Here is a 15,074-nt window from a genome sequence, read left to right on the forward strand (position 1 = left end):
TTTTACACAAATCTAATACCTTCTCTGATGAGCATGTAAAAATGAATTTTTAACCAAGAAGATCACATTTTTATCAAAATGATCAATTTTCGACGAAAAATAGAGTAGTTAAATGTTTGTTTAAAAGAAAAATGTTTGAATAAAAAAAAATATTCTCCGCGAAAGGAATGACCTTATAATCAAAAAGATAAATTTTCAATCAAATAGTTTAATTTTCAACTAAGAGATAATTTTACAATAAAAAATAAAATAGCTAAACTTTCAGGTAAAAAAAAGAAAGAATTTTCTGCAAAAAAAAAGAATTTTCAACTACCAAAAAAGATTGATTTTTAACAAAATACTTGACTTTTCAATAAAATATTTAAAGTTTTAAAGCAACTTTTAACCTAATGGTTAAAGTTTCAACCAGAGAAATGAAATTTCATCCAAAAAATGAATTAGTCACCAAGAAGATTATTATTTTATCACAATTTTTAAATTAAAATCACAAGGATTCCATATGTAAGAATGTTCATAAATACAAATTTCACATAAGGTTTTATAATTTTTAGAAAGAGAATTTGCTTGATTTACTATCTTTTATTTGTAAACTCCAATTTAAAAAAAAAAATAATAAATATTAGAAAAAATAAAGAAAGAAAATACCTAAAATATATGTTGCATTAATCGTCATTTTCTAAAATACTGTTTTTCTCTTAAAGTTAAATGTATAAAAACTATGTTTTTTCATATTAGAAAAAAATTCACAATAAACAAGTGTCCATAGAAAATGCACTTTTACCAATCTCATATTAATTATGCTCTTCATTCTTTATTTCCTATAATTTCAAATGAAATACAGTAGAGTCTTGCAAAGCGCCGAGTGATCAGGAACGAGATGCTCACCAAGCGCCCGCTCAGTTAAGCTACGCGCATGTTCAGTGCCATCTCACGCACGCGTATGTAAGGCCACGCTCAAGATACTTACCGAATTTGGTGGTAATGGAAGGAAGAGGTACTTGGTGAGAAAAGGCGCTTGGTAATAAAATAACACTTGGTGAGAAAAGGCGCTTAGTGAGGAAAGTCGCTTAGTGAGAAAAGGCGCTTAGTGATAAAATATGCTCAGTGAGAAAAATGCGCTTTGTGAAAGTCTACTGTATTTTTAGCACAATTCTTTATTAAATAAATATTAAACAACAGATGTATAAGTTCTTACCTTTTTATCAGGAGTTGATAGCCTGGCTTAATAACCAATTTTAATCAGATTTGAGAAGGAAATTTTTTATTATACACAAAGTTCCATAATTTTATTCGAAGGGTCGTCTTAATCTCTAACAGTATCAAATTGACTGACGCTAAAAGACGTCTTAGATTATCGGCTTTCTCCTTTTATTTGTAAAGTTTCATCGAAGTCAATAGAATGTGTACTTACGTATTACATGAGTACGTTTAAACGAAAGGAATATCAATACAATGTACATGAATAAATAAAATTTTGTTTTACAATAATTATTATTTTTATGTTTATATATATACACCATGGATGGAGTCTGCATCATTAATTTCATCGCATCGAAAATCTTATGTCTAATTGTGTTAATTCCTGATCTCCGGTTTTCCCTATCCACTTTTAATATACCGTTCAATGATTGGGAAAAATAGGAAAACATCGAAAATCTCACGCATTAATGATTTCGATATATTCAAAAATTAAATTTATTTTATTTCAAAACTTTATATAAATAGATTATAGAGAAAATTATAATTTAAAATGAGTGTGAGAGATTCAGGGTTGCTACAAAATAAACAAATTTAGATTTTCCTTTTAGGTATGAAAACAACTTGTTTTTTTATCAACAACAAAAAAGAATATTCAACCAAAAAAACGTATTTTTAACAAAAGATATCCAATTTCGACTAAAAAAGATCAATTTTAAGTTTAAAAAATTAGTTCTAAAAAAATTCAACAAATTAGTGAAATTTTAAATCAAAGAGATTAATTTTGAATCAAAAATTTAACTTTCTACCAAAAAGATGAATTTTCAATAAAATACATGAACTTTTAAACAAATAGTTAGATTTTCAAGCTACAATGATGAACTTTCTACAGAAAAAATGTCTAACAAATTAAATAAATTTTTAATTAAAGAAGACTAATTTTCAAGAAAAAACAGGATAGTTAAATTTTTAGTTAAAAAATTTTTATTCAACCAAATAGTTTAGTTTTCAACTCAACAATATAATTTTTGAATCAAAACTAGAATAATTAAATTTGCAGTTAAAACAATTAAATGTCAACAAAACTGTTGAATTTCGAAACAAAAAAAAAAGAATCTTCAACCTCAAAAATTAATACAGTTTTATATCAAAATTTGTATTAAATGTAAGAATATGAAAGAAAAATTTGGAACAAAGTAATTGAAACCTCACCCAAAACAGGGTAATTTCAAACCAAAATCAGCTTATTTCAACCATATTAAATTTCCCATCACATAAAGAGAAAAATTTAATCCAAGCTCTAAAATTTCTAACACAAAAAGATGAACACTATATAAAAAAATGGATTTTCAACCCAAATGTATGAATTTGTCTACAACCAATAATTCAATTTTTAAGCCAAAAACACAATTTTTCAATCAAATAGTTGAATTTTCAATGAAAAAAAAAACAATTTTCAACCAAAAATGCAGTAGTTAATTTTTCAGTAAAAAGAATAAATTTTTTCAGAAAAGAAAAATAAACAGAATTTTCAACAACATATTAAAATTTTTAATCAAACAAATAAATTTTTAAATAGACTGATAACATCTTTTAAAAAATGTAACCGAATATTTTAATTTTGAACGAAAGGAATAAATTTTCTATTAAAAAAAATTTCCAATTGTGCGGCACATGAATTTTCAATTAAAGAAGATCAATTTTTAATCAAAAATACTATAGTTGAATTATAAGTTAAAAAATAAAATTGCAACTAAAAAGGAAAACGAACTTACTACGAAATAATTAAATTTTATAAGAAATAAAATAAATTTCAAACGAAAAAGATGAAGTTTCAACTAATTATATTATTTTTCTAACAAAGAGTCCAATTTTCAACCAAATACATTATTTTTTAACAAAATATATGAATTTTCAAACAAATAGCGGAATTTTCAACTAAAAATTATAATGATTGATCAAACAATGGAATCGACTAATTTTTAACCGAATAAAATTCATTTTTAACAAAATAGTTAAATTTTTAACCCAGAAGATTAAATGTCTTCAAAAAAATATGAATTTTCAAATAGAGGAATTTTAAATTTAAAATGATAAATTACAAAACTGGAATAATTCAATTTTAAATTGAAAATTTTTTTTTTAAATAAAATGAATATTTAACAAAATAGTTACCTTTTCAACCAGACAGATAAATTTTCAACCAAGAAGATTCTATTTCTACTAAAAAACACGGATTTTCAATAAACTAGCAGAAGTTTTAACTAAAAGTTATAAATTTTTATGTAGAAATTAAATAATTAAACTTTCAGTTAACAAAATTAAATTTCTACCGAAAAAGACAAATTTTTAACTAAAAAGCGGAATTATTATATAAAAATGACCATTTTTCGGCAAAAATAAAACAGTTAAATTTTCAGTTGAAATAATTAATTTGCAATCAAAAAAACTAATTTTCAACAAATCAGTTAAAATTTTCACCAAAGCAACATATTTTGAACAAACAATTGAATTTTAAAACAAAATTAAAATTTTGGAATTTTCAGTAAAATAATTTACTGACCTGCAGCAACCCTGGTTGATCAATTTTTTAGAGCGATAAGTACAATCATGAGACCTATCTATCCGGGTAGTCCAAAAAATACTTTTTTTTAAATCTAAAAACGCTTGTCGATTTTTTTTCAAAATCTAAGTTAAATCATAAATTTTCGCTCCTAGTTAAAAACTGCAAAAAGAAGTCGTAAAATAATCTTTATGTTTAAATTCATTTTTTTATTCGCAGCAAAAAATAAATTAAACATTATTTGATTTTGAGCATAATATATCTCTTAGACCATTTCCCAGGGTTCCTGATGTACTAAAAAAAGTTATAAAAATTTTCTAAACGCAAAAAAAAAACATGGAAAGAAATTTTTTCCTTAAAAATTGTTTCTTTAAAAACTTTAAAAAAAATTCTCCTTACTACAATGAATCTTACTCAATTTTTTTTATTCGATTTTTTAATTTGAGGAGGTAAAAACTAAAAATGAGGGTTTCATTTTTATGCAATACAATATTATCACAGGAAATAATTTTAATTTTTATACTCTTCGCATCTCTCTTCGTTTTAGAGAAAAACCGGAAAATTCTACATTTTTAAATAAAAATCAATTTTTTTCAAAAAGGGCCCGGGTTAAAATTGTGCTTTTCATATATAAATAGTAATTAAAGAACGATTTCATTTTTAGTATGAAATTTGAATCAATAAAACTTGATGAACCTCAATTTATAGTTAAGAAAATTAAAAAAATATATATCTGCAAGGGATGAAAAACATCAATTTTTTAGTAAACATATTTAAAAAACGATGAATTTTTGGATGTCCTAAATAATTTTTTGATTAATTTGTTGCTAAGCATAGAAAATTTACAAATGAAATAAAAGTAATTAATATTAATTTTAATTTATGAACGCGTATAGTGTCTTAACTATTAATTTAAGTAATTAGTTAACACATATTCGTATTGATAATTAATGATTGTTCAACCGTAGGTTCAATTATCTACTGCAGTTTAGTTTTCCATAAATAGAAATTAAAAAAAAAATGGAAAGCGTTTTAATAAAAAAAAAGTATTTTTTGGATCACCAAATTTCATCACGTTTAAAGAAAGCCTTCTATCTTATACTTAATGTTTCGTGAAATGCATTTTAAAACTAAAAACACTTTTTTTTCTCTACTGAATTTTTCTGAAGCACATTGACTTTTCCTTTCTAAACTATGAAAATCACACTGTACTTACAAATGAGCTATCGTGATAGGACCGTGGAAATCGTATCGGTAATAAACCAGAACCCCGATTTAGTAACCCCCGTTTTTGTCATTCGTAGAATAAGTGGCCCTTGCAGTTTTTTATTGGGCAGGGCGAGAGACGGTTGCGAGTCTCGTCTAGGAAGGGGCGCCGTGCGCGATTACTCAATCGAGTATATTGCGCAATTTTATGCATTCCATTGGAAACGGTTCAAAAGGCACGAACTGTTTACGTTTACATTCCACTTATTCATGCAATGCGGAAGGGCCGCAGGGCGCGAGACTTATTCGATTGTATTGCGCAATATTATGAATTCCAATTGCAAACTGTTCAGGTAACAGTGACTGTTCGCATTTAGATTCCCCTTATTTAATCTATGTGGAAGGGCCGCAGTGCGCGAGTACTCAGTTGAGTATATTGCGCAATATTGTGTATTACAAATGGAAACAATTCAGACGGCCCTGAATATTTACGGCTAGAATCCCTTGATTTATTAACAATGCAACTTCCGATACAGTTACTAAATCGGGGTTTTAGTGTATTTAATTTTCTTCACGTCATTAATTATTTTAAGATCCTGTGAATTAAGACTGTGTCCCAAGCTTACATAACGAATTAAATTTCGTTTCAAGTTTTTTTATTATCACCTCTTTTCAGGACAATAAAGGTTCAGGACGGATTATTGGGGAATTAGCACAGTCATGATGATTAATCAATCAATAATAATTTAATAATTTCCTCCTAAATTGTAATCACACAATTTATTACCTCTCAGATCATCATCCAGACAACGGTTAAAAAAAAATCTTATTTTTGGCACATATGTGACTGTAAAAAGGTAGGAAAACAATATTGAAACATTTCAATAGAAAAAATATGCGCTTTTTCAGGAACTTGTTTTACTTAAATTGGAACACAGTCAAAGCAAAGTAACTTTACAGCCAGCGACTATTTTTTTTTATCTAACAGACTTCACAGCCCGAAATGCGCTCAAAATAGGGGAAATGAGCTGATTTTTAACAAAAATAGGAAATTAATTAGCTTTTTATCAAATTAATGTGTAGGTACTTTATTGAATTTTCAACTAAAAAGATTAATTGTCTACCAAGACAGGAATTTTCAACTAAAGAATTGAGTTTTCAAATTAAAAAGTCGAATTTTTTTAGAAATAAGTTGATTAAAAAAAAAGATGAACTTTTCACGAAAAATTTAATCAAATAGAGTAAATAATAAACAGTAAATAAATTTAAAAAATAGTAAATAGTACAAAATAGTCGAATTTTCGAAAAAATTAAAGCTTTAACCAAAAACATATTCAACCAAATATTTCAATTTTCAAACCAAAAAGACGAATTTTTTTAAAAAGAAGGTTGATTTTTTTATCTAAAAGGCTGACGGTTCTATCCAAAAAGATGATTGTTAAAAAAAAGCCACATTTTTGACAAAAAAAAACTTTTTAACAAAGCAGATGAATTTTCAAGCAAATATTTAAATTTTAACCAAAATATTTGTATTTCCAACTACTAAGATGTATTTTCAAGTAAAAAAGATAAATTTTCAACCAGAGGTGAATTTTTAACCAGAAAAATCTATTTTTAAACGAAACAGTGGAACTTTTAATTAAAATGATGAATTTTTATCCAATACAATTTTTTTTTTCAAAAAACAAGAATTTTGAACAAAATACTGGAATTTTCAATTAAAAAAGGCGCTTTAAAAAAAAAAGTTGAATTTTAAAGCCCGTAATTCCAATTTTCTGAAAAAAGTTGAAATATTAAAAGAAAAGATCATTTTCACCCTAACAATGAGGTGTTGAACTGAAAACAATCAATTAGAAAAATGGAATTGTTAAATTTGCATTTCAAGAAATTGGTTTTTAATAAAACTGAATTTTTCGCCCAATTAAAAAATTGCTAACCAAACAAATGAACTTTTTACCAAAAATTCAATTTGAAAATAAATGGTTGTTTTTTAAATTAAAACATAAATTTTAAATAAGAAAAGACTAATTTTCAACCAAACAGTTGCATTTTTAATAAAAGATACAAATTTTATACAAATTAGTTGATTTATCAACCCAAAATATGTATTTTTGACAGAAAAGTTATTTTTCAATTTAATAGTTGAATTTTCAACTCAAAAAAATTAATTTTCGAACCAAAAATGGAATACGCAAATTTGCTGTTGAAACATTCATTAAAAAAATATATAAATTTTTAACAACGTAGTTGAATTTGTAACGAAATAGATTCTAATCTTACCAACGAAATTAATTTTTAAATGAATATATTTTTTATTAAAAACTTGAATTTTTCAATCAAGATTAATTTTTTATCCAACCAGAGGAATTTTCAAACCGAAAATATTAATTTCAAATAGGAAAGTTAAAGTTTATTCTAACAGTTGAATTTTAAACTAAAAACGATTAATTTTCAACCGAAAATTTAAGAGTAAAATTCGTATTTAAACAAATTAGCTTCCAAACCGCAAAAAAAGAATTTTCAACGAAAACGTTACAAATTTAACCAATAAAAGATGAATTCTTATTTAAAAAATGCAATATTTTATATTTAAACCCAAAAATATTTTTATTTTCAATAAAAAATAGTTGAATTCAACCTAAAATGTAAAATTTTGTATTAAATAGTTAAGTGTTCCAAAAAAAAAAAAAGAATTCTCGATGAATCCTTAACAACAACAAAATATTAAACCAATAATTGCATTTTTAATTTAAACGATCAATTTTCAATGAAGAAGAATATTTTTTTATCCAAGCCGATTAATTTAAAAAAAATATAAAAATTTTCAATTAAAAAGATGAATTTTTATTATTTGACATTTATTTTCAAAACAAACAAAAATAATCGAAATTTCAACCAGAGACTTAAATTTCTAACTAACTATTTCGAACCTAAAATGGAATTGTTGATCTTCAAACCCAAAAATATATTTATTTTATTTCAAAAACAGTTGAATTATATCCAAAAAATACAATTTTTAACCAAATATTTGAATTTTCCAAAAAAATAGAGAATTTTCAATAAAAAAAAATCTGACAAATTTTTACTTGAAAAATCTTAACGAAATTTATTGTTCTGAAAGTAAACTTAAAACTGTTGAATTTTTAATAAAATAATTAAATTTGCAAGCAAATAGTCAAACAACCAACAATATTAATTTTAAAGAAAAGAATTTTAATCTTTAACTGATTAAATGAATTTTTAAAAAAATTTCACATTTAACCAAATAGTAGCATTTTCAACCGAAAAAAATGAGTTCAGTTTCAAAAATATAATTGTAGACTTTCCAATTAAAAAGAATTATCTTTCAAACAAAAAGACGGAATTTCAACAGAAAAGTTTAATTTTTGACTAAAAATTATCTGTTTTCAACTAAAAATGGAATAGTTAAATTTTGAATTAAAACCCATAATTGTCCACCAAAAAAGAGGAATTTTCAACGCAAAATTGTAACATTTAACGAATAAAATCAATTTGTAAAAAAATAGTTGCAATTTGAGACAAGTAGTTGAATTTGCGAAAAAAAGGTAACTTTTTATTCAAATAGTTGAATTTTAAATTAAATAATTAAATTTTCAATCAAATATTAAAATTTTTAAATAAAATAAATGAATTCTGAACCAAAATATAGGAGTCAACTATTTATTTAAAGAACATCAACTTTCAACCAAAAAGACGAATTTTCAACAAAAAATTTAAATTTACAACTAAAAACGATCAAATAGTTGAGCTTTTAATCAAGTAGTTAAATTGTTGAACGAGGAAGGTGACTTTTTTTTAAATAGCTGTATTTCGAACCAAACAGTACAATTTTGATTAAAAAATTAAACAGTTAAATTTTCAATTGAGAACCATAATTTTTAACAACAACAAATATTATTTGTAAAGAACAAATTTTAATCTTGAATTAATTGAATGAATTTTCAAGAAAATAATTTAACTTTTAACCAAATAGTATCATTTTTAACCGAAAGAAAATAATTCAGTTCCAAAAATATAATTGTAGACTTTCCAATTAAAAAGAATTATCTTTCAACAAAAAAAGTAGAATTTTTAATAAACAATGATCCGTTTCTAACTAAAAATGGAATAGTTAAATCTTGAATTGAAACCCATAATTTTCAATAACAAAATAAATTTGAAACAAACTAGTTGAACTTTTAAGCAAGTAGTTGAATTTGCAACCGAAAAGATAACTTTTTAATAAAATAAATAAATTTTCAAGTATATAATTCAAATTTCAACCAAATAGCAATATTTTTAATCAAGAAATATGAACTCTGATGAAAAAATATAACAGAAATCGAGAAAATTTTGTTAAAAAGGGAAAAGACTGTGAAGTCTGATCTAATATTAAATTCTTTACGATTTTATATAAATTTGTACAACTTTTAAAAACACGATAATCAGTACGAAAGATTATTTTGAATTACGCATCCAGGGAATGATTTGAAGCCTGTAACCAAATTTCACTTCTTTTTTTTTTGTCATTAAATCAATAAATTAAAGACATGAGGTGAAAAAGCAAATAAAAGTTTCACTTTCTCCTTTCTCCTTTTGCCACCGACTTACTGTCGCTTGGTTGCATTCTCTCATAGTGTAAAATAAAAAAAAATTTACTAAAATAAAATTCAAAGTTTATTCACAGAAAAAGTGAACTTTAACGTAACTTAATACGTAAAATAATAAATACTAGAAATAATTATAATCCCATACCCAAAATCGTTGTTTTTATGATGCTACCACATCCGCGGAGAAAAGTACTTTAAATTGCACATTTGTGAATAAAATTGTATTTCACCAAGGTCGATTTGATTGAATGGGTGCTCCGCGTTTGACCGGTTAATTTGTTTAAACAAATTCAAATCAGTTTAATGACTTGGTGAGGCTCTTCACCTGGGGTGATTGCTAGAGAGATTGATCAGCGAAATGGGTCGCATTGGTGAGTTCTCGTACATCGAAAGTCATTTTGCGTATTGGTATGATAGTAATAATAAAAAAGTTCATGCTGTCAAAATTTTCATCGTTTTTAACTTTTTAAACTTTTTTTTAGATTTAAACTAACTTTACAAAGTTTAGTTTTTCAGGATTCTAAAAACAGATGGATTTTTAACTCAGAAATTCAAATTTTAACTGAAAGATTAATTTTCTACCAATAAAGTGCATTTTTCAAGAAAATACGAATGACTTTTCCACGAAGAGAGGAATTTTTAACTTAAAAAAGTAATTTTTTTACCAAAAATAAAATGGTTCAATTTTTAGTCGAGAAAGATCATTTTCAACAAAAAGAAGAAAGAATTTTCAACAAAATAATTAAATTTTCAGCCACGGAGATGAATTTTCAAGCCAAAAATGAATTCTTCGACTAAAATAAATGTTTAACCAGAAAATTAATGTTTAACAAAATAGCTAAGATTTGAACCTGATAGTTGAAGTTTTATCTAAAAAAGGGAACTTTCGGTTTAAAAGTGGAAAAGAAAAGTTTTCAACGGAAAAAAATAATTTTCCACAAAAATGTAATATTTGATATTTGTAAAAAAGAATATTTATAAAAAAATAGTAGAATCCTCAAGCAAGACAAATTAATTTTCAATCAAACAGTTGCGTTTTTTAACGAAAAAAGCAAGATTTCTCAGTCAAGGAAGAAGTACAATTTCAACAAAATTTTTTAATTTTCCACGGACAAGTTGAATTTTCATCACAAAAATATTAATTTTTGAAATGAAAATATTAATTTGCAATCAATAGCGGAATTTTCTGTCCCACTAATTTAATTTTCATTAGAAAAAGAACTATTTTCAAGAAAAACGTTAAATTTGCAAACAGGAAGTGTGACCTTTTAATTTAATAGTTGATTTTTCATCAAAATAATTAAATTTGCAACCAAAAAGTAGCATTTTTAATAAGCAAACAAATAAAATTTCTTGCCAAAGAGATGAATTTTCAAAAATGTTGCTAAATTTTCATCAAAAAGTTCATTTACAACGAACTAGATGAATTTTTAACAAAACCGTTGAATTTTCAGCACAATAAAATTTTTAGCCGAACAGTTGAATTTTCAACCAAAAAAATATTAAATTTTTTGCAACAAAGATGAATTTTCAACCAAATAGATTATTTTTTAAGAAAACAGCTGAATTTTGAAGCAAAAGAATGACCTTTCCCTTGAATTGTTGAATTTTTATAAAAATAACTAAATATGCAACGAAGAAATTGCAATTTTAACTAAAAAATATCAATTTTTCAGCATAAGACATGTATTTTAAACATCTGAATTTGAAAGCGAAAAGAATGACCTTTCAACTGAATTTTTGAATTTTCATCAAAATAATTAAATATGCAACGAAGGAGTTGCATTTTTAGCCAAAAAATATTGAATTTCTAGTCCAAGAGCTGAATTTTTAACAAAACAGCTAAATTTACAAACCAAAAGCATGACCTTTCATTCAAATTGTTGAATTTTTATCAGAATAATTAAATTTTCAACCTAATAGTTAAATCTGTGGCCAAAAAAGATCAAATTTATAGCCAAAGAGATGAAGTTTCAACCAAATTGATGAATTTTCATCAAATTAATTAAATATGCCAAGAAGATAAATTTTCAACAAAAATTTAATTTTCAACCGAATAGTTAAATTTTCAACAAAAAAGCTGAATTTTCAATCTAAAAGAATGACCCTTCAACTGAATTGTGGATTTTTTATCAAAATAATTCAATATGCAACGAAAAAATTGCATTTTAACAAAAAAATTACAACATTTGGAGTCTCAAATATGAATTTTCAATCACTTTAAATTGAAATGTTGAATTTTCATCAAATTAATTAAATTTTCAACTAAAGAGATGAATTTTCAACAAAATAGCTAAATTTGCAAGCGAAAAGAATGACCTTTCAATTAAATTGTTTAATTTTTATAAAAATAACTAAAAATGCAACGAAAAAGTTGCAAATTTAACTAAAAAATATATAATTTCCAGCATAAGAGATTAATTTTCAACAAAAACGGAAATTTTCAACAAAATAGATGAAATTTTAAACAAAATAGCTAAATTTGCAAGCGAAAAGAATGACCCTTCAATTGAATTGTTGTTTTTTTTTTATTAAAATAATTAAATGTGCGACAAAGAAGCTGCATTTTTAACCAAAAAATATCTAGCTTCTAGCCTAAAAGATGAATTTTCAACCAAGTAGATGACTTTAAAAAAAACAGCTAGATTTGCAGCCGAGAAGAATGACCTTTAAATTGAAATGTTGAATTTTCATCAAATTAATTCAATTTGCAACTAAAGAGATGAATTTTCAACGAAAACGGAAATTTTCAAAAAAATAGATGAAATTTTAAACAAAATAGCTAAATTTGCAAGCGAAAAGAGTGACCTTTCAATTAAATTGTTCAATTTTTATCTAAATAATTAAATATGCAACGAAGAAGTTGCATTTTTAACCAAAAAATATCAAATTTCTAGCACAAGAGATGAATTTTCAACAAAAATGTTGACTTTTAAACCAGTAGTTGAATTTTTTACCATCATAGTTTTATTTTCACCCCAAAGAGACCAATTTTTCTACAAAACAGTAGAATTTGCAGCCTGTTTTATTTTCAAGCAGAAAATATTAAATTTCTGGCAAAATTGATGAGTTTTCAACCAAATAGATGAATTTTTAATTTAAAAAAAGATCAATTTTCAACAAAACATTAAAACTCCTAAACAAAAGGAAGACTTTTTAACAAAACTGTTAAAATTTTATGAAAATAATTAAATTTTCAACTGAAAAAGACAAATTTTCAACAAAAAATTTAAGTTTCTAAACAAAAAGAAAAACTTTTTAACAAAGCTCTTGAATATTCATTAAAATAATTAAATTTTCATTTAAATAGTAAATATTTTAATCAATAAATATGAGTTCTTAACGAAAAATGACTATTGAACCATAAATACTTAACTAAAAAAAAAAACAGTTCGATTTTGTTGTTAAACTCTAATAATTCAGTTCGAGTTTTAGTGGAAAACGAGAAAAAAGCGAATATACAAAAGAATAAAGCCTGCAATAAATAAATAAGTTTTTGGATAATTTATAAACTAAAGAATAATAGTTTAAATAAACATTTAAGTTTATTTTGAACATTTTAAAAATATTATACGAGAAAACTTCAAATTTTGTTTAGAAAATAAAGTTAATTTTTATTTCTACTTTTTGATTTTGATCTAGCCAGCATTTTAGGCCCTTTACTAAAGTTAGTTTAAATTGAAAAAAGCAATAATAACAAAAACGATGGAAAGTTTAACCAAATGACCATTTAGGTCTATGATATGACTTTTTGAAGCTCTTCACCTGGGGTGATTGCTAGAAAAATTAATCGGCTCTTTTTTTTCTATTTAATGCCTAAACATAGAAATCCCTGGAATTGTTTAAATATTAAACCAATGAAGCGCGGAACACTAAATTAAACAATAATTTTGTCGTAACTTATGTTTTTAAATAATTAAATTAAATTTGTTCGAATCGGATATTCGAGATTTCCTTAAAATTAAGTTCTAGGCAAGCAAATACTTTTCACCACTTATCTTCTAATTTTATACTCGTTCAATCGTTAAATCTAGAAATACCATCCCGCAATTTTACAGCTATGGTGAGGACTAGAAAGGTTCGATGAAAACTTACTGGCTTCATATGCAAACTGTAAGTTAAAGGTACAAAAATATTCAGGTTCGCAGATTTAATAAAATCAGAGTAACGTATCAGATTTGTTTTTTCTTAACATTGAGAAACCAATATTGTATTTTTTTTACAAGAAAGATTTCTTTATAAAACTACAAATCTAAAACATTACAACCAATATTGTATTTTTTTTACAAGAAACCCATTCGTTCCCATAAATCAGGCCTCTCCAACCAGGAGAAATTTAAGGAATTTTCGTTGAAACGATTCAAATCGCAGATGTGAATGTTCCCCCTCTATTCACAAGTTGCTCTTTAAAATGAGCAGATCGAAGTGGTGGGGGAAATGCACCATCTGGACTTTGAATAAGTTTTTCCTCGTTGGAAAGGCCTGCCACAGATAGTTGCAGTTCCGGTCTTGACCTCTTTGGCTTGGCGCCCCTGTTTGTTCACAACACTCGCCCCCCCCCCTCCCCCAGAAAGGGGGATTTTTTCTTTACAACCGAATTTTGTAAAGTTCTTTCTGAGTTAGGAGTATGCGCCCATGGGGTAAAAAATGTACCCAAAACTTCTCTAGCTCTTGTGGAAGAGATTTTAAAAATATGAAGCCACGTTCACTGCTGATAACCGTTGGTATGAGTGTGTGTCTCTTGGCCGTCTATACTGTACCCGGTGATGCTATCTGGACTTTGCAGCGATGCCGCATAAAGCGGGTTGACTGGTGTTGCACTCATGTCGAACTGGGTCGAGTCATAGACACTGTTATTCTGCGAACAGAAGAAGTTCCACTTTGGATTTTCCAACGACGATTTTTTTTATCACTTATTAAGTGATTTAAAAAATAATAATAATCAGAGTGTCTACCGTAATGCGGGGCTAAGCAGGACACCCAATTTACCTTATTCTCCGCGCGTTTTTCAATCAGAAAATTTAATACAATTCGCCAAATTCAAGATTTCGTGTGTCCGACTTCCCCCATTTTTTGTCCCACTTAGCTCCGTTTTTTTGGTAACCGATGGAGGATTTAAAATTGTGCATTTTTGGGGTCTATATAAAAGAGTTTAAAAGATTTAAATGATTTCGAACTTTTTAAAAAAGATTTCAAGAGATTTCTAAAAATTTTAGGATTTGAAGAATTTCAAATTTAGGATTTAGGGATTAAGAGAATTTCAGCGATTTTAGAGCATTTAGGAAATTCAGAGAATTCAATTAATTTTAAAATATATTTAAGGAATTTGAAATACTTAAAGAATTCAGGATGTTCCGAATACCCAAGAAATTTTAGGAATTTAGAGAATTCCGATTATTATTCATGGATTTCAGAGATTCAGAAGAATTCAGAATTTCAAGGAATTCACCATATTTAAATATTTTCAGGGATTTCAACCATGTTGAGAATTTAAAAAA

At 25.7% G+C, this 15,074-nt stretch overlaps 1 protein-coding gene across 1 annotated transcript in view; it reads right to left on the reverse strand.

The window, feature by feature from the left end:
• Window positions 1-13,310: 13,310 nt before the first annotated feature.
• Window positions 13,311-15,074, reverse strand: part of LOC117175128 (transmembrane protein adipocyte-associated 1 homolog) — a 53,713-nt gene continuing 51,949 nt past the window's right edge. The window contains exon 8 of the mRNA XM_033364704.1: window positions 13,311-14,434. Coding sequence (XP_033220595.1) covers window positions 14,282-14,434 — 153 coding nt within the window. The 3' untranslated portion in view covers window positions 13,311-14,281. The remainder of the gene's footprint in view (window positions 14,435-15,074) is intronic.

The sequence above is a fragment of the Belonocnema kinseyi genome, chromosome 6 (assembly GCF_010883055.1).
Source record: "Belonocnema kinseyi isolate 2016_QV_RU_SX_M_011 chromosome 6, B_treatae_v1, whole genome shotgun sequence".
Lineage (NCBI taxonomy): Eukaryota > Metazoa > Arthropoda > Insecta > Hymenoptera > Cynipidae > Belonocnema > Belonocnema kinseyi.